Source organism: Sorghum bicolor, chromosome 3 (genome assembly GCF_000003195.3).
Source record: "Sorghum bicolor cultivar BTx623 chromosome 3, Sorghum_bicolor_NCBIv3, whole genome shotgun sequence".
Taxonomy (NCBI): domain Eukaryota; kingdom Viridiplantae; phylum Streptophyta; class Magnoliopsida; order Poales; family Poaceae; genus Sorghum; species Sorghum bicolor.
The window spans coordinates 60,348,541-60,366,533 of NC_012872.2; the positions used below are offsets into that span (position 1 = coordinate 60,348,541).

Below are 17,993 nucleotides of genomic sequence, written 5' to 3' on the forward strand. Positions count from 1 at the left end.
CAAGAGTCATCCATGGATTCAAAAAAATACAAAATATGTCACTATCTAGATGAATATAATGCATTATATTGTATTTCCAACTAACTACCAAGTGTTATATTATATCATTGTTAAGCAAATTCAAAACACTTTTTATTCTTCTTAACTTATAGGAATAGAGATTTTGGAGAAGAAAATACCCTCAAAGAGTCTCTTTAAATGGATTTTCAAATATAGACATCCTTTATTTTGGATTTCTCGCTAGCTAAAGATGGAGAGTGAGAATGACTCTCTAGATTTATTTTGTTGCTAAACTTTTTCTGAGTGTGGCTTCGATTTTATTCACCATGCTTTTTGTAACAGACACAATTTACATAAGGTTAGGCATGACAAACTTAAGCAACAATCAAACCAGCTTTGAATCGTCAAAGAGATAGCCTAAAGGACTGCTTAAAATCCCTTACAACTAATAGTATTTTTTTTGGAAACTTTCACTTCATTCATTAAGGCCTTGTTTAGTTCGCTAAAATTTTCAAGATTCCCGTCACATCGAATCTTTGGTCGCGTGCATGAAGTATTAAATATAGACGAAAATAAAAACTAATTGCATAGTTTACCTGTAATTTGTGAGATGAATCTTTTGAGGCTAGTTACTCCGTGATTGGACAATGTTTGTCAAATAAAAACGAAAGTACTACAGTAGCCAAAAACCAAATTTTTTGGGAACTAAACAAGGCCTAAACAGTGTTGTTACAATCGGATTGCAGACAATTCTGTAGGAAGCTAAAAGGATATAACCAAACATAATTATCTAAAAAAGAAGATGAATGTTGGGCACACAAGTGAGCTGTAAAATTCATCAATCTTCTAGTGTGGATGACCTGGAAGGATGTAAAGCTATAGGTCATCTGCTCAACGGCGTCTAGGATTGCAGTGATCTTGGACGAGTGCTTCCTTCTGTTGTTCCACAGAGAAACCAGCTTTTGAGAATTCGTCTCTACATTGATGCACTCCTTAGTATGTGTTTGGTACGAGTCGTGCGCCATCCTCAAAGTGCTTCTGCTTCTACCAAGAGGGCAGACCCCAGTGATTCCAACCATCGAGCCAATACCGGAAGGAAAATTTTCCACTATTGGCTCGCAGAACCGCCCCTGTTGCACCCATACTAGACTGTTGCACCCATACTAGACTCTTGAGAAAACGTCCCATCAATGTTGATCTCGAGGGTTTTCTCCTTTGGCATTCGTCACTGCATATTTGGCACCAACACTCGCTCCTCGCTATCTTGCTGGTTATAGCCTGACAACTGACAGCAGGTCTTCATCGCTCATTCCATTGCTGTAACTAGGTTGATCATCGTTTTACTATACCAACTTCGCAGCTAATGTCTTACCTACCATCCAGCTAACAATTAACTATCACGATTAATTGTTAGCTAGGACTGGGAGGACAAGTGGCTCAACGAGTGCCACAGATCAGCCAAAACGACAAAAAGAGAGGAAAAGAAAAAACCTCGCCGATCCAGCATGCACGCTGCGAGTGGCCCCACCAGGCACAGATCTCACGGTCGATCGGGTCTCCCGGCTCCCGGTTCCCGCCTATAAATGGCACCACCTAACCTTCGCTCCCTTCCAGGATCCCGTTCCCAGTCGCAAGCCACTGGCCACAGCCACCGTCTCCCTCCTCCCCCAACCTCGCCGCGATCAGGTGGTGGATGCAGCAGCGCGGCCGCTCCTTCAACCGCCGCTCCCGGAGCTTCTCCCGCGCCCGCCTCGCCATCGAGGGATCTTAATCTCACAGCCATCCCTCGCTCGTTTCGTTTGAACTCGGTTCTGAATTCCTGACTGACGAACGGACGAACGCACGCAACGAGTTACCGTGATGAACGCCCCCACCGCCGCCGTTGTTTCTGTTAACGGTAAGCTATTGCACTCCCACGCGTCGATCCGTGCAGAGGGGATCAGATCTGCTCGTTGCGTCTTCGTGTTGTTGGGTTGGATGGGGAGAAGTGTCGAGCACATGGTGTGTGCGGTTTGCTTCCTTCGTGTTGATGATTTGTTTGCGGGGCGTTGCAGGGAAGATGGGGGTTGAGGAGAGGCAGGCGCAGAAGAGCTACTGGGAGGAGCATTCCAGGAACCTCACCGTCGAGGCCATGATGCTGGACTCCCGCGCTGCCGATCTCGACAAGGAGGAGCGCCCCGAGGTGATTGTTTCCGCGATGATGTTTTTCCCGTATTATCCATTCCATTGTTTGTTATAAACTGTTAGTATACCTTGTTTAGTGCCTTTTGGGATCCATCTGCTTGGATCTGGGCTGGGCAGTATGTGTCAGCCACACTCAACTTTTGCTCCGCAGTATCACATGGCTATCTGTTAAGGGACACGTGTGTGGAAATAAAGGGGGATGCACTGGCCTGATGTGAGAGGATTACGTTGATAGATTTTTTTTGTTTCTTTTTCTTTTTTCTTTAAAGAGTGAAAAGTGAACTTGAACAAGAAAATAGCCTGCTCACTTGAGGTTGTGACAGGTCTTTTAATTTGTGATGTGAAGTATAACTAATTTCTTAGCTAAACTCTAACAAACAAGGTAAATGTTCTTTTTTTTTGAGTATCTGAATTTTGCTAGGACTTTTACTCTGATGTAGTAAACTATACAGGTACTTATTATGACTTGCACTGATTATTTTCCACGTTCTAGACTAGTAGACTGTTAAAGGGATATATAAAAAATCTGTCATAAAGGCTAATTTACACCATGATTTTATTTATTGTGTTTTATGATTAATATCTTGATTTCCTTGTAGTTTGTATCTTTAAGTGTTTTCGAAAGAAACTCATATTTGTTTGATGCTTTTCTGTAAGCATGTGTTGATCCATTTCATGTTCTGACTATGGTAATTCTTAGTTTAATTAACATCTGCAAAGAAAAAATAGGAATTGAAAATCAAAGCTTGCATTTATTAATTATTTGACTTAAAAATTGAACCAGTTCTATTTTATTTCCAAGAACTGGGACATAATTATGCTATGCCCGCTGGTTGCTTGAAATGATAATAATTTTTTATTTAGCAGGCAACATTTTGACTTATAAGAGAAGGTGTTGCTGAACGCACCTTGGCTTTTAGGGCTAAACATTTTGATATGCTTCTGGTCCTTTTCTGTAGGTCCTGTCTTTGCTTCCCTCATTCGAAGGAAAATCTGTACTGGAGCTTGGTGCTGGAATAGGCCGTTTCACTGGAGAACTCGCTAAAACAGCTGGGAATGTTCTTGCTTTGGATTTTATTGAAAGTGCAATTAAAAAGGTATTGAAATTTGCAATGTCTTGATATAAAAGTTTTGTGCTTGCCAGCTTGAAATATGATGGCCTTCATCTGATTTCTATATGTGTGTATGGTTGTATCATTCAATTCTTTTATGCAATTTTTTTCTTGCAGAATGAAAGCATTAATGGTCACTACAAGAATGCATCCTTTATGTGTGCTGATGTGACATCCGAGGACCTGGTGCTTCCAGCTAGCTCCATCGATCTGATATTTTCAAATTGGTTATTGATGTATCTTTCAGATGAAGAGGTAATGGATGAGACATGCTTTGAATAAGTAACAAATTCTAATTCCATAGTATTTCCTTGATCTTCTTGCTGAGATTGTCCTTGTAAAATGGATCTGTTCATAAAAATTCTGAAGGGCACCTGTTTTCTAAATGACTTAAAATTGTTGTTCGAATGTGCTGACTGAAATATATTTTAAGTTTCTGGCTCTTGAACTTTCCAACTTTCGTCTCTTAATGTAGGTTGAGCAGCTAGTTCAAAGAATGGTAAAATGGTTGAAGATTGGTGGCTATATCTTCTTTAGGGAATCTTGCTTCCATCAATCTGGAGATTCAAAAAGGAAAGTTAATCCGACACACTATCGGGAACCGAGTTTTTATACTAAGGTGAGAAAGCATACTGTCCTACTGCTCTTCTCCATTGCTTTTCACAATCAGACATTCAGGCTTGTGAGTAAAAATTTCAACTATTATATGAAGGACTGTTGCTTCCCTCTTTATTTTTCTTATTAGTTTCAATACCATTTTTTTGTAATAACTAATTGATTGTTTATTCCATAAATAGGTTTTCAAAGAGTGCCATACCTTTGATCAAGATGGGAATTCCTTCGAACTTTCTCTGGTTACTTGCAAGTGTATTGGTGCTTATGTTAAAAACAAGAAAAACCAAAACCAGGTACTTTTGTTTGTCCATGCATATACACGTGTTAACCATGGTCAACTGAGGTCATTGATGGATATGTCTCTATGGTTTATAGATATGTTGGCTATGGCAAAAGGTTCAGTCTACAGAAGACAAGGGATTTCAAAGATTTTTGGACAATGTGCAGTACAAAACTAGCGGAATATTACGTTACGAGCGCATCTTTGGAGAAGGTTATGTGAGCACTGGTGGAATTGGTGAGTGCTGCAATCCCTTTTAATTTTAACTTGTGATATTCTATTTGCATTGTGCCCTTAAATGCTGTTATGTATCATTGTCCAACAGAGACTACAAAAGAATTTGTGGATAAGCTGGATCTTAAACCTGGACATAAGGTGCTTGATGTTGGATGTGGAATTGGAGGAGGTGACTTTTATATGGCTGAAAATTATGATGCTCATGTTGTTGGTATTGATCTTTCCATAAACATGGTATCATTTGCACTTGAGCGTGCCATTGGCCGCAGTTGCTCAGTTGAGTTTGAAGTTGCTGATTGCACCACAAAGACATACCCAGAAAACACATTTGATGTCATATACAGCCGTGATACTATCCTTCATATACAAGTATGTTTCAAATATATCCTGTTCCAGATGTATACTTTTTTCAGTGCATCTTAAAGTTCTAAATTATATGAAATGATACTTGTGACATATTTGTTTTCTTAATCACAGACCCAACATTAAATGCTGCACGCGGTTTTGTTCAGAGTAACATTGTTTAAGCTGACATGATTTTGCTTTTGTTTTGCAGGACAAACCCTCTTTGTTCAAAAGTTTCTTCAAATGGCTGAAGCCTGGGGGCAAGGTCCTTATCAGCGACTACTGCAGGAGTCCTGGGAAACCATCAGAGGAATTTGCAGCGTACATCAAGCAGAGAGGTTATGACCTACATGATGTGGAGGCTTATGGACAGGTGCTTCTTACTTGCATTTTTATATGTCTATACTAGATACAGTTACTTTGATCAAAATGCAGCACTGACTCTTGCTTGTTCGTCATATTATCCAGATGCTGAAGAGTGCTGGTTTTCGTGATGTCATTGCTGAGGATCGAACTGATCAGGTTTCTTTGTAACTAGCATTTCCACTAAGATGTTTGGTTGAAACACAAGTTTCTACTATACTAATCCATGCTCTGTGTTGCATTTCAGTTCCTTGGTGTTTTAGAGAAGGAATTAGCTAAATTTGAAAAGAACAAGGATGATTTCCTGTCTGACTTCACCCAGGTGATTCAACAGAAGCCCTTAAGAACTCCAAAATCATGGACTCGCCCTTAAGAACACCCTAGCTTTTCTCTGTGGCTTTGACATCTCTAACTCTGAAGTTCACTTATATTCCAGGAGGACTACGATGATATTGTGAATGGTTGGAAGGCAAAACTGCAGAGGAGTTCTGCTGGTGAGCAGAGGTGGGGGCTGTTCATCGCCACCAAATGATGATGCAGATGTGCGTGGACGTGCAAGTGCAAATAAAGCATCCTTTTATTATAATTGTTGTCGCCTTAGTTCTTCTGAATCCAGGTGTTACCTGTTAGCCTGGGTTAGTACCTACTATCCTGTTTATTTAGTGCGTGGAGAAAACTCGTCCAGTTTTACAATCCCGTGACTGCATTGCCTGAGTGCTGTGGTAATCCATGAATGAAGTCTAAAAAAGCAACATAAGCTGTCTGCATGTTTTAGTATGTGGTCTTTTGAGTTATGTGCTATACTTATGTAAAATGCTGAAATTTGGCTTATGCTCCTGCTTATACTGATTTGTTGTAAAAGAAGAAAAACATTATTCGTTGGTTAAAAAGTATTGTTGAACTTGTGGTGACGAAGAGAGCTTCAATTTCTTATTAAACAAAGCATCAAGGTAGTGAAATGCAGTGCGGCCTCGCTTTTGGAACCGAAGCGCATGACTGATCTCTTGTGCTGCTTGGTGGAAGCTAAGACATTGGCATGTGGAAGTACATTTTAATATTTTATTTTATTTTCGCAAGGCCAAACACACGCGGAACAACCAGGCGACAGCTTGTTCCCGGCTGAACATCGTCTGTGGCAGGCATCTAGCGACTAGCCTGCGCAGATTGTCACCTCACCACCACCTGCTTCACGTTTGCTTTCGCATGTCGAGTAGAGGAAGCGGTTGAATCCGCGGTCTGTTTCGTGAGCACCGAACTGACCAATATGGGTGACGACCAGCGAGTGGGGTGGACGTGGACAAGGCCCAGCGACAGGTGGCCTGGCCGAAGCGGCAAGCCAACGCGCGGAGCCTGAGCGACGACTTGAGAGGCTTGAGAGTACCAAGCGCAAGTCTGCGAGTGTGACGGCATGTGCCGGGCAAAACCGCAGCCGATCTTTTCTTTCCCTTTTCCTTCCTTTCCTTCACGGCCGCACTCGGCTGTTTATTCATCAGGTAGAGAGCCATGGTAATGGTAGGCGTATAACCCACAGATGCTCCATCGTCAATCAGCGTGCTCTGTCCTCCAGTTTGATGGTTTCACCGCTGTAAAAGGACATATTACCCCGTTGAAGTTCTCTTCGTCGTCTCCCCATCTAATTCTTTAATTAACCACAAGAGATTCGATGGCGAAGATCGTTATTTTTACTCCGAGTTCCACATGCTAGGCCGACCAAACGGTGAGATCCACGCTTGCACATGCCCGCGGTTGTTTTATCGTAGTAGTTTGCTGTATAAATTTGTAAGGTAGTACCGTAGTAGAAAGTCTCTGTTGCCACGAACATCCTCTCGAAAGGAGCCTTGAGAGAGTACAATAACATACTGAATTATTGATTCCTTCATTCTTCACGTCGCATATCACGGCGAAATCTAGAAAAGCAGGTCACGACGAAGGCATATGATGAGCCCAAGCCAAAAAAAGCCCTCAGAAATCACGAAGCGCGTCGACGGGGCCTATGATTGATTCCTCCTCGAACCCCTTGGATCAATCAAAAAGTAGATAAAAAAACAGAAAAGCTATTGAACAAACGGTTGTTTTGGCGTGTTGCAGCATCCGTTTTTTGGGCCGTTTGATCTGGTTCGATCGATGTGTTTTGGGCCTTCTGATATTTTTTCCGTTTGTTTGGTCTGTCCTTGTTGGATATGTGATGCTGACATGTGGGGTCCAGTTGTCGGCGCCGCACTGTTTAATTTTTTGGGAGTCGCGCTCATTTATTCGCTGTCGTTTCCCCTTTCCCCATTTCGCTTCGTCTTCTTCCTGGCGATTTGGCTCTCTCCGCCATTGGCGACTCCTAGGGTTTGGAGAGGTATGCTTATTGTGCTTCATTTCCTCAAGTTTTTGTCCAGCGATTTCGATATCTGTTGTTTGTCGTTCATCTGTGCGGCTCGGCGTTCTTCTCTATTTACTCTGTTTTTTGCGATTCTCTCCGATCGAGCGCGAGTGCGCTGCGCGGACGGCCAACGGCCCGCTGCTTGCTGCACTACGGTCAGTCGCCCAGTCAGGCAGGCCATGCGCCACTCCGTGTGGTGCGCCGTGCGCATGGCTCACGGCGGCAGATCTGGTCGCAGGCTCGCAGCGGCCGGGGACCAGGTCCCAGGAAGTTCGGTACGCCTCGGTCCACTGTGGAGCCTGTGCATGGCGAGGAGCGCTGCTCTGGTGACGGTGACTAGACGAGTAGGAGGCGGACGGGAGTAATTATGGGGACAGGACGTTGTGCTTTTTTTTCTTTTTTTTTATAATATATAATGACGCTGCACTTTTGGAATCATCGTGAACTATTATGGTTCTTTTATTTTGTTTTGCCAAATGTTAATTGAGCATGTAGAGTTGTGGATATGATTTTAATATGTTTTATGTATGAAATGAATTGTAGGTTTTTTTTATACCTGGCTGTTTTGTATATCAATTATGCTCTTTTAGTATGCATTGTGCAGTTTTAATGTTTTTTTGGAAGTTATGACATGTGTAATCTTTAGTAAATTTATAGTAGCGTATTTTTGTATCAATATTTTTCGTGATTCTTACTGTTGTATAGTACTTTTGGTGTATACTTTGTTAGTTAAAGGTATTTATAGTTGCATGACCTATGTTTTTTGTTAGCTGATATTGTGATATTACTGTTTTTACATGCTAGTAGTCAATGTAATTTTTTTCTTATTTTACTGTAATTTTAGTATTTGATTGTTATAAGTAAATAGGGGTACACCTTTTGAATTGTGGTTAGGTCTTGAACTTTTTGCAATGAAAGGCAGCTGACATGTGTTTTTTTCCATAATTTTTAGATGGTTCGAAAAAGGCCTCGTGGTGTTGTTGATATATCTAGTCCTGATATTTCTGAGAATGAAGATTTGAATGATGTGCAGTGTTCTCAACCAAATTTTATGGATTATGATTCATTTCAGACTTCTTCGGATGCTATGGATGTTTCTGATGTTAGTGTTCTATTTGTATTTCTTTTTTTAGATGTATATGTATACTATTTTAAAAACTTACTTCTATTTATGTTGCTTGCAGGGTGATTCTTCTAGTGATAATTCAAGTTTTGATCGACATCTGTATGAGAACTGTTTGAAGGATGTATGGTTTTTTTTCCTTCCGTTTTTTCCTTTGTAGTTATATTTTAGTGCTTTTATTTACTAAATTAATTTATTCTTTGTTCAGTATGAAAAGGTTAGAATTATGAAGAGAAGGCTAAAAATGGCATTGAGGCATAAGGTTAGTATCTGTTCTTTTTATTTATGTTTGTGCATTTTAGGTTACATTCATTTCTTGTTTTCTAAATTTTATGAATAAAATTGTAGGCTAAGAAGGTGAAATCTGTAAAGAAGTCTAAGGCTGGTTTCACAAGGTTTTCTGCCACAGCTTTTATGAATGTAATCTCCTCTTTGTCTCCTGAGAAGAAGGATGTTATTGCTAGCTATGGTTTTGGTTCATTGTTGCTGTTTGATAAATGCTTTGTGCCCAATAGTTTGGCTAAGTGGGTTGCAAATTTGGTGGATTCCAAGTCTGGTGATATAGTTCATGATGGAAAGGTAATCTCATTGACTGAAGAATCTGTTCATCTGGTTCTTGATCTTCCTATTGGTACAAGGCCTTTCCCTTCTGATCCTAGTGTTGGCAAGGATTTTATTTTATCAAAGTTTGGGAAGTCTAAGATTCCGCCGGTATCTTTCTTTGCTGATAAATTGATCAAGAAGGATGATTTGTCAGATGAGGATGTGTTTATCTGTTTCATGATAGTTGCTTTGAGCAGTTTCTTGTGCCCCAATACGAACACCATTCCCAGTCCAAAGTACTTTGGTATATTTGAAGATGTTGATCACATTAAGGATTTCAAGTGGTGTGCTTATGTGCTTCAGTGGTTACTTGAGCATGTGAAGGCATTCAATGGTGGTAAAGATGCTAAAGCAAAGCGTTGTTTGGGTCTTGGTGGCTGTTTGTATTACCTTGCGGTAAGTTTAGTTTTTGCAACTATAAATATGGTTTCTGTATTTTATTGTTTTGAATATTTTTTATCTAATTCTGCATTATATATTTTGTTCATGGTTTGGTTATGGCTTTTTAACTTATAAGTTGTCTGGTCATTTATTTCTAGGTTGTTTGTATTTAGTAATTGATTTTATATTTTTTGTTGTTATTTGTTGCTTGTTTTAATAGTTCTTCACTGTAATATAATTGTTTAATTTTTTTTAAGGTTGTTTACCTGGATCATATTGATTTCGGTCAGAGGCAACTTGTAGATTCTATTCCTCGAATATGTGTGTGGAAGGGTGATTTGATTAAGTTTTATGCTAATCTTGATATCAAATCCCCTGGTGTTTATGGTTACAGACCTTTGCTTCCCTTTGACAACACATGCTACTACAAGGTGAGATTTATTATTTGTATTCTTTTTATTTTTGATTTTATATCTAATCCATGTAGTATTTGACTATGAATTTTTATTTTATTTTTGTCAGTGTGCTCGTCTTAAGACTGTGGCTTGTGCTGATGACCTTGATACTGTTTTTTGTGATAAAATGGAAATTGTTTCTGGTTGCAAGCTGCCTTTATCTTTAAAGTTGAAGATATCTCAGTTGGTTGACAAGCATTCTTTTAATTGTGGTGGCACTGTCAGTCTGGATATCAATTCCCTAGGGAATGTATCTAAAGAGTTCCAAGATATGTTTGCAAAGTTGATGCGGCATGTGTATCTTGTCCTGTACTTGTTGCTTGCTTTGATGTTGAATCATCTCTCTGTTTTCAATACCTGATGTGTGATGTAACATGTTTGTATCATATGTACATATTCATTTTGAATTTTTCGTACCTGGAAGTTGTACATCAAACTGAAGGAGTCCTGCCATTGGTTTATTGGAGTCATTGTACTTGTTGTCCCAAATGGATATGTTGTAAGGTAGCTGAATTGTCCCTGTAATTTCTTTAATGGTTATACAAATTTAATGTAGTATATTGAATTGCTATTATAGTTAGGTTTGTTAGTTACCTCATTCAGATTTCCTCCCAAGTATGTTGTTGGTAATTTGGCTCTGTCTGTAGCTTCCTGTAATTATCAAATAAGAATTTGATGTAGTATTTTCAATTGTTATTTTCATTAGGTTTGTTAGTTACCTCATTCAGGTTTCCTTCCAAATATGTTGCTGGTAATTTGCCTCTGTCTGTATCTTCCTGCAATTAACAAATAAGAAATTGTAAGTTCAATGAGTAATTCACTATTTTGGCTTAGTATTTCAAATTCTATCAGTTTTTGGCTTAGTTTTCTGAAAACTGGTGGAGATAATGCAACTTAATTTGTTGGGGATGTATTATTTCTAGTTCTATGTGATTGAATTTGGTTTTTACCTGTGTTTTTTGTCCTTTATCCCTTCCTTGCTGCCAGGGTTCGTCTGGAGGTTGCATTGCCCCTGCTTCTTTCGGTTCCTGTAGACAGATCTGGACGGGTGGTCTAGTAGTTCAGGTAAGTTTCCATTGTCATGACCTTCTTGTAGACAGATCTGTAGAGGTAGCAAGGCCTTCTTGTAGACAGATCTGGACAGGTGGTCTACCAGATTCGTTCTGACCTTCTTGGTTGGCAAGTTTCCTACTTTTGTGTTTGGACCCTTGGTTTATTTTGTTTTCTGGTTTAAGTGCTCTATACTATCTTAGTTGGGCTTTGGACATATGAATATCCTCAGTTGGGCTTTTTTATTTAACAGGTGCTAGGTGGTTTGTGTAAAAGTTTGTGCTTTGACTAAGGAGTTGTTATTTTGTCTTGTGGGCTTTGTTTTGGGCCTTCTCAGTTTTAATTCACTAGTAAGCTCCTATCCTTTTCTTTTCACATTTTCTGTATAGTTTAGGTTTATTTATATTTGATCATTATTTTTTTTACATAATTGTACTCAATGTAATTTCTTCATAGTCCTAGTGTAATTTTTTTTTTTAGGCTAAGTGACTGTAACTTGCCCTTTTTTGTTTTTTGCATTTGTAAAGTTTGTGTAATTTTTTGTATTTTTGGTTTTGACTTCAATAGAAAATATTTGTTATATTTGTAGCATATGTCCTTTGTATTATTTGTTTTTTGAATTCAATAGAAAATATTTGCTATATTTGTATCATCATGTATTTGTTTTGGACCATTAGATTTCAATTTGAGGGTTAGAAAATCCGGTTGTTTCATTGACCCAAAACAACCAGATTTGATGTGGCTATATATCTGGTTGTTTTGTTGCTGCACAGCAACCGGTTGTTGCCCAGGCCACAAACAACCGGTTCTTGAATAGACAGACTCCCGCGCTCCAGATCCCAGGGGGCCCACACCCACCGCCGCGTATGTGTATTTCCAGTCCCCATCCACACCCGACAGGGACGCCGTGCGCGTCACGAGGCCGAACCGGAAACACCGCACCGAAAACCTCTGTCCAACACCCCAACACGCACCATCACAACAACCACGGGCGGGCACGGCACACCATCCCCGTTCGTCCGTTCCCGGCTCCGCGGCGGCTCCGGTCCGCCTCCACTCCGCCACGGCACCACCCGCGCGAGCACGCACACAAACGACACAGCCCGTCACCGTCTCTCCCACGCGCCGCCGCCCCGCGGCTGCGCGCCCGCCCCGAAACGCCACGCACGCAACCCCCCGCCCCGCCCCGCCTCGGCCTCCCGCGGTAAACGCCAATCTTCTCCTCTTTAACACACTGGTCCTCTCCTCTCCCATTCTCCCTCCCTCCCCTCCCCGCCGCCCGCCTTTCAGTTTTTGGATGCCACGGAGGCCTGCCGCCAGTGCCAGCAGCAGCAGCAGCAGGCCACCACCGCCACACGAACGCGCACGAAGATGCCGGTGAAGCGGTCGGCGTCCGTGGCGGCGCTGCTCCCGCCGGTCGTCGGCCGCCGCGCGCGGGCCCGCCTCTGCGTCCGCCTCGCCGCGCCGCTCACCTTCCTGCTCCTCTTCGTGGCGCTGTTCCGCACCCAGTCGCTCCTGGGCATCCCGCCCGCCGCTCCGCCGCCCTCCGCGGGGCCCGCCAAGGTCGCCTTCCTCTTCCTCGTCCGCGCGGGGGTGCCGCTCGACTTCCTCTGGGACGCCTTCTTCCGCGTAAGCATCAACCTCCTCCCCCTGATCGATCCGTTCATCCGCCCCTCGCGTCTGGTTATCTATATTCGATTTATTTATTAATTGGTGGCCTGATCGCTCCCCTACCATGTTTTTGCAGAACGGCGAGGAGGGGAGGTTCTCGGTGTACGTGCACTCCGCGCCGGGGTTCCAGCTCGACCGCACCACCACGGGATCGCCATACTTCTACGGGCGTCAACTTGCGAGGAGCGTCAAGGTTGGACCGTCTGTATTCTATTTTCTATACTGTACCTTCGTTATGACGTGGGGTCTCTTGGTACGATTTTGACTTGGGGAATATGGTTGCGACCCGCAGGTGGTGTGGGGCGAGGCCACCATGGTCGAGGCAGAGAGGATGTTGTTTGCCGCCGCGCTTCAGGATCCCGCGAACCAGCGCTTTGTTTTGCTCTCTGATAGGTAGGTGGTGCTACTTTCTGATGTTCCCGGCATGTGTTCACTGATCTTGTTCGTGCGTATAGTTCAAATTCCGTCAAGTGGTCCATTATGAAATGCATGGTACATTGTCTGACTCTTGATCGGTTTAATAATGACCATTATAAGATGTTTGGTAATGGTAATTGACCTAGTCATATGCATTTGGACGTCCTCCTTTTGGTATGCTTTTCTGATAATATTCTCTAGTGTCTCCATGTCACGTTTGTGCTTAGCTTTCATATGTTGGCATAACAACGTCCTCATTTGCTATTTAAAGTTTGCAATTTCTATGTTAGCAGTTAACAATTAACATTTTGATACCATTTTTCTTTTTTTCCCCCTTATGCAGCTGTGTTCCTCTCTACAATTTCAGCTCCATATATACTTACTTGATGGCCTCACCTAAAAGTTTTGTAGACAGGTAATGGGGAAAAAATCATGCAATTTCTTGTTTGTTCATTTTGATTTTCTCCACAATCTTCAATATTTTAATTATTTGTTCTCAAATATAATAAGTTAGTCTTGCAGCTTCGTTGACAAGACGGAGAAGCGTTATAATCAAAACATGTCTCCTGCCATTCCAAAGGATAAATGGAGGAAAGGATCTCAGGTTATTAGTTTGTGACCTTTCTTGTTCTTATATGTATTTCAATACCTGCTTAGATCTGTATTCTGACTTCTGGGTCCATCTGTCAACTCATTTCAGTGGGTAGTATTAATCAGAAAACATGCTGAAGTTGTTGTTGGTGACAAAAAATTATTAAAAGTATTCAGAAGACATTGCCAGGTATATTGTTGTTCTCTTCATGTTGACACTGGAATTTGTTTTTAGCTTCATTTGGTCCTTTGACATTGGCATTCTGAAGAAATGTAACTATCAAATGGATTTTCAGTGCACCTTGTTTTTTCATTTTTTTTCCTTCTCTTTATTGCTCTAATAAGTGTAGATCCTTGGATCCATGAGCTTACAACTAGTTGAACAAAAGCATGAGATGAGCTGACTTATTGAAATTAGATGGGAGAAAAAACTGTCCCTTTAATTTTGATTCACTTGTCCAATTAATTGGATAAGTACCAAGCAAGCTGCTCAAATACTTTCAAGGTTTAGCTAGTTTTATGAAATCTATTCTGGTCTTCTTTTCCACAAACAACACTACTCGATGTAGTCTACACTTCTAGGACTATCTTCATAAAAACTACTTTATGATATCCAGTTGATTAGTGTCTATTTTGATTAGCACCATGATCAATGATTGGTGCAGATTTATTATGATCTTTATTTCACTCATACGAGGCTCTAATACAACACAATAATATAGTCTTTATATTATTCTTCAATCAGTGGCAATAACAGTTTTTTTGGGGGTTTAACTAACTTCTGCAGATGGTAGTAACCAAGAGCTTGCTTGGACGAAGGCCAAATGCTGTAAGTTTTTAGTTTACTTTGTGCACACTTTTATTAGGTTTGTAATTACTCTATAGATATGAAGTTGTCAGCCAAAATTGTGGCATTCGATGCCTGTTGTTTGGCACTTGGAGAAGGTGATTTTACTGTAGATTGGGAAATATCATATATAAGAACAATCCTTACCTTGATGTTGCAATCTAGCTAAAATGAGATTTATAATGTACTGGAGCTAGTAATAGACATAATTGGATCTGCGCTCGCCATTGCTCTATGCTTTGTAATGTGGACTAAATTCCATCTTACCAAATGTGATATTCTATAAATGATGTGACTTGTCTAAGTTTTATATTAGGTACTCCCTCTGTTTCCATTTATAGGCCGTTTTGGCTTTTCTAGATACACAACTTTTATTATGTATCTAGACATATCGTATATGTAGGTGCGTAGCAAAAGCTATGTACATAGAAAAGCAAAAACAATCTATAATTTGGGACAGAGGGTGGTAAGTGTTTTCTTTTTGTTTGTTTCAATCCCAAATCAATCTAATGGGTGAACTGATTTTCCATCCCTTGCTCAGTAACTATTTTTCATGCATCAAACAACTGATCGTCTGATCCTATAATTGAATGTTCTTGTTTGTTTAATTAGTGTTTACATTTAACGAACCCACTTTCCTTGCAGAGACGACTGGGTTTCACCTTCCGGAGAAAGCAGGTATTGGTAAAGTTCCACATTCTCTTCAAATATCATCAAGCATGTATTCAGATGGAGTAGATCTAGTTGTCATTTGTCATCCTTACACATATGATTGCAAGAAGAAAGGAGCACATAGAGTTTCTTGTTCATAGCTGTTACTCAAAGCACATTAGGTTTCTTGTTCATTTAATTATGTGCCTAACACATTTTGTCATGTTTAACTTTTCAGAAAGGAGTAGCTCAACAGGAGCATGATTGTATTCCGGATGAACATTATGTGCAGACATTATTTTCTGTAAGCTTTGTTGTTACTTCTATAGATCTCAAAGTTGGAACTGTCACAATTATCACACAGATTCATAATGGTGGCACATTATTTTAATATATTCTAGATCAAAGGTCTTGAAGATGAATTGGAGAGAAGAACTTTGACCTATACCTCATGGAACCAATCATCAAATCCGAAAGACAAAATGACTTGGCATCCTATGGTATTTGAGTATGATACATCTAGCCCCGAGCATATCAATGCTATCAAGGTAGGCTCTTGTTTTTCTTCTGTATGTCTGTTACTCAGATTAGAATTTGTGTTTGCATGGTAGAATTAGTTACCTCAAACCTATGTGTTGAGAATACGTTTAATCGTCGATACCTGATGGCAATGTGCATTCTATTATTCAAGCATGATCCATTGTACGGTTTACTTTTATGACAGCCCGCTTTTCTTAGATAAACATTGTGTTCTGTAGGACAGAATGTATATATTGTTATTGCTCAGTTACCACCACACCGCTCATAATTTGTTATGAATATTTTTGTAGAGAATTGATCATGTCAACTATCAAATGGAGCAGAGGACAGAGTGGTGCCAATGCAATGGTACCTTGGTTCCATGTTTTTTATTTGCCAGGAAGTTCTCCTATAGTGCGGCCATGCATCTTTTGGAACAAGGAGCCATTGGCACACCGAAATCTGCTCAGCTGATGATTAACTTTTAACAAAATTGTTTACACAAGTCCGCACTCACCGTTTTGATGGGTCAGATACTGTTCACAATTAGTATCAGCCTCAATGGGAGCTGTTGCATTTGCAGCAGTAGGTAGAGACATGGATTATCAGAGTATTGACAGTGACCAGAGTGCGCTTAGACAGTTAAGGAGTTAAAAGAGGGTTGATGTACAGACTACAGAGCATCGGTTTTGAAGTTTGTCAGCTCCATCAGTATGCAATATCCAGGAGACAGATCATTGGTAGTGAAGGACAGAGTACTCGCAACCCTTACCCTAACAAAACAAGAAAGTTATAACAATAGCATAATTTTTCTTATACATATTTTCCCCTTGTATGATTAAAGAATAGATAGTTTTGTTACTGCATACAGGTTATTAGACATAGTGAATAGGAAAATATGCAAGAAAGATACATTTGTCCATCTGACTTGCTGTTTAGAACATTGGTCACATTGGCTGATGATTTGAAAATATTGCAGTCTATAGACCAACGAAAATTCCTGTGTTTATCCCCTCGGGAACGTACTATTATTTTTCAACAAACGTCGTTTCTTTGCTTATATATCATACAAGACCAGGTTCACCAAACACAGCAAGAACCCAAATGATTCTGGTCTGGTGCTTCACATGCCGAGGCCTCTTGTACATCTTGTGTAGAAAAGACTTCAATACCGCCTGTACCGTTTCACTGGGTTGTGCTTCATTGTCTGAAATCAATTTTTCGTGACTCTCCCTTTCATACTCAGCGAAAGCCCTCAGTGAAGTGATAAAATGTCATGGTCGGTAGTATATAAAACGCTGAGTACAGAAATACTAGCATGCTATTCTATATATATATATATGCAAGGGGAAAAAGTTGCTAAATGTTTTTTGCTAAGATAAAGCCCAAAGGTAAAAAAGAGATCGAAGTCTGTCATGTAGAGGATGAGACCCCGGAGCACATCATCAGCGGATGTGTGCTCGGAAAGCTTTTCTGGGAAAAACTGAACATAAGCCAAATGCTGGGAACCGAAACAAAAAATTTGCACACCATCAGGCTCACAGAGAGAATTCCGAATGATGAATTCGCGGCCTTCGTTGCCTTATCTTGTTGGCAACTATGGAAGGCACGGAACGCAGCTATCTTCAGGAATGAGAATTGGATGATCACATTTTCGCAGCCTGCAAAAATGCAGCTGAACAATGGCGATGCAGGTTTCCTACAAGGGAAAGGGAAATCGTAGACCAATGGTGTCAGATTTTTGATTTAGCAAGAGAGGCACAGGGCTAGTTTTCTTTTGGATACAGTCGTCACTACCTATGTGATAATGTAACCCTTTCTTTTGTAAACTTTGTAACTCGGCTTAACTGAAAGGCCGTTTTTGGGCCAACCATAATAAAATCAGGTGGGCAACCATAATAAACGGCCTGATCCGCTGCTAAAACAAAATAATCAGTCAACTTGTCTCCTAGGCAAAGAGTCTTGTCGCTCTAAGAGCATCTCCAAAAGCCTTTCTAAATCTCGTTCTCTATTTGTATAAAAATAATTTTCTATATCTTTTCATTCTCCAACAGGCTCGAAACAATCTCCAATCACGAGCTCAACACCACCGCTGCTCCAAGCCATCTAGGACGTCGGGAAACACCCAAGAGTAACAAGAAATCCGCAGTAAACTCAAGAATCAAGTGCCAATAAATACAA

The 17,993-nt window shown here is 40.6% G+C and overlaps 3 protein-coding genes across 8 annotated transcripts; all 3 read left to right on the forward strand.

The window, feature by feature from the left end:
• Positions 1,602-6,047, forward strand: LOC8063105 (phosphomethylethanolamine N-methyltransferase). Its single transcript, XM_002456149.2, has 12 exons — positions 1,602-1,897; positions 2,055-2,182; positions 3,144-3,281; positions 3,414-3,551; positions 3,772-3,915; positions 4,094-4,204; positions 4,287-4,428; positions 4,517-4,797; positions 4,985-5,146; positions 5,242-5,295; positions 5,384-5,458; positions 5,573-6,047. Exons 1-12 carry the CDS (start codon positions 1,861-1,863, stop codon positions 5,666-5,668), a joined length of 1,506 nt encoding a protein of 501 aa, XP_002456194.1. The 5' UTR covers positions 1,602-1,860; the 3' UTR covers positions 5,669-6,047.
• LOC8063106 lies at positions 7,198-11,698 on the forward strand. Of its 5 annotated transcripts, XR_002451291.1 has the most exons (9): positions 7,379-7,480; positions 8,457-8,606; positions 8,689-8,751; positions 8,836-8,889; positions 8,976-9,626; positions 9,869-10,042; positions 11,054-11,131; positions 11,370-11,466; positions 11,597-11,698. XR_002451291.1 is itself a non-coding variant. In XM_021456843.1 (8 exons), exons 2-8 carry the CDS (start codon positions 8,457-8,459, stop codon positions 11,406-11,408), a joined length of 1,209 nt encoding a protein of 402 aa, XP_021312518.1. In that variant the 5' UTR covers positions 7,379-7,480; the 3' UTR covers positions 11,409-11,475. The 5 variants fall into 5 exon arrangements, 4 of the variants coding, with proteins under 4 accessions (XP_021312517.1, XP_021312518.1, XP_021312516.1 ...); XM_021456843.1 differs by lacking the exon at positions 11,597-11,698 and having other exon boundaries at positions 11,370-11,475; XM_021456841.1 differs by lacking the exon at positions 11,597-11,698 and having other exon boundaries at positions 11,054-11,586.
• On the forward strand, positions 12,314-16,874 carry LOC8063107. 2 transcript variants are annotated; one of them, XM_021456979.1, is made up of 11 exons: positions 12,314-12,745; positions 12,864-12,980; positions 13,080-13,180; positions 13,548-13,619; positions 13,727-13,808; positions 13,905-13,985; positions 14,583-14,624; positions 15,288-15,326; positions 15,532-15,597; positions 15,695-15,841; positions 16,124-16,874. In XM_021456979.1, the coding sequence occupies exons 1-11, from the start codon at positions 12,488-12,490 to the stop codon at positions 16,298-16,300; spliced, it is 1,182 nt and encodes a 393-aa protein (XP_021312654.1). In that variant the 5' UTR covers positions 12,314-12,487; the 3' UTR covers positions 16,301-16,874. The 2 variants fall into 2 exon arrangements, with proteins under 2 accessions (XP_021312654.1, XP_021312655.1); XM_021456980.1 differs by having other exon boundaries at positions 12,319-12,745; positions 15,288-15,320.

What these genes read in the sequence shown, in the direction of transcription:
- LOC8063106 (XM_021456842.1), top strand. Translation starts at nt 7,322, where the DNA reads ATGCTGACATGTGGGGTCCAGTTGTCGGCGCCGCACTGTTTAATTTTT. An exon ending in AAATGGCATTGAGGCATAAG is followed by an intron (nt 8,890 to 8,975) that starts GTTAGTATCTGT and finishes ATAAAATTGTAG; the next exon opens with GCTAAGAAGGTGAAATCTGT. An exon ending in ACAACACATGCTACTACAAG is followed by an intron (nt 10,043 to 10,133) that starts GTGAGATTTATT and finishes TATTTTTGTCAG; the next exon opens with TGTGCTCGTCTTAAGACTGT.
- LOC8063105 (XM_002456149.2), top strand. Translation starts at nt 1,861, where the DNA reads ATGAACGCCCCCACCGCCGCCGTTGTTTCTGTTAACG. An exon ending in ACAAGAAAAACCAAAACCAG is followed by an intron (nt 4,205 to 4,286) that starts GTACTTTTGTTT and finishes TATGGTTTATAG; the next exon opens with ATATGTTGGCTATGGCAAAA. An exon ending in CTGAGGATCGAACTGATCAG is followed by an intron (nt 5,296 to 5,383) that starts GTTTCTTTGTAA and finishes GTTGCATTTCAG; the next exon opens with TTCCTTGGTGTTTTAGAGAA.
- LOC8063107 (XM_021456979.1), top strand. Translation starts at nt 12,488, where the DNA reads ATGCCGGTGAAGCGGTCGGCGTCCGTGGCGGCGCTGCTCCCGCCGGTC. An exon ending in CCTAAAAGTTTTGTAGACAG is followed by an intron (nt 13,620 to 13,726) that starts GTAATGGGGAAA and finishes TTAGTCTTGCAG; the next exon opens with CTTCGTTGACAAGACGGAGA. An exon ending in AATGGAGGAAAGGATCTCAG is followed by an intron (nt 13,809 to 13,904) that starts GTTATTAGTTTG and finishes AACTCATTTCAG; the next exon opens with TGGGTAGTATTAATCAGAAA.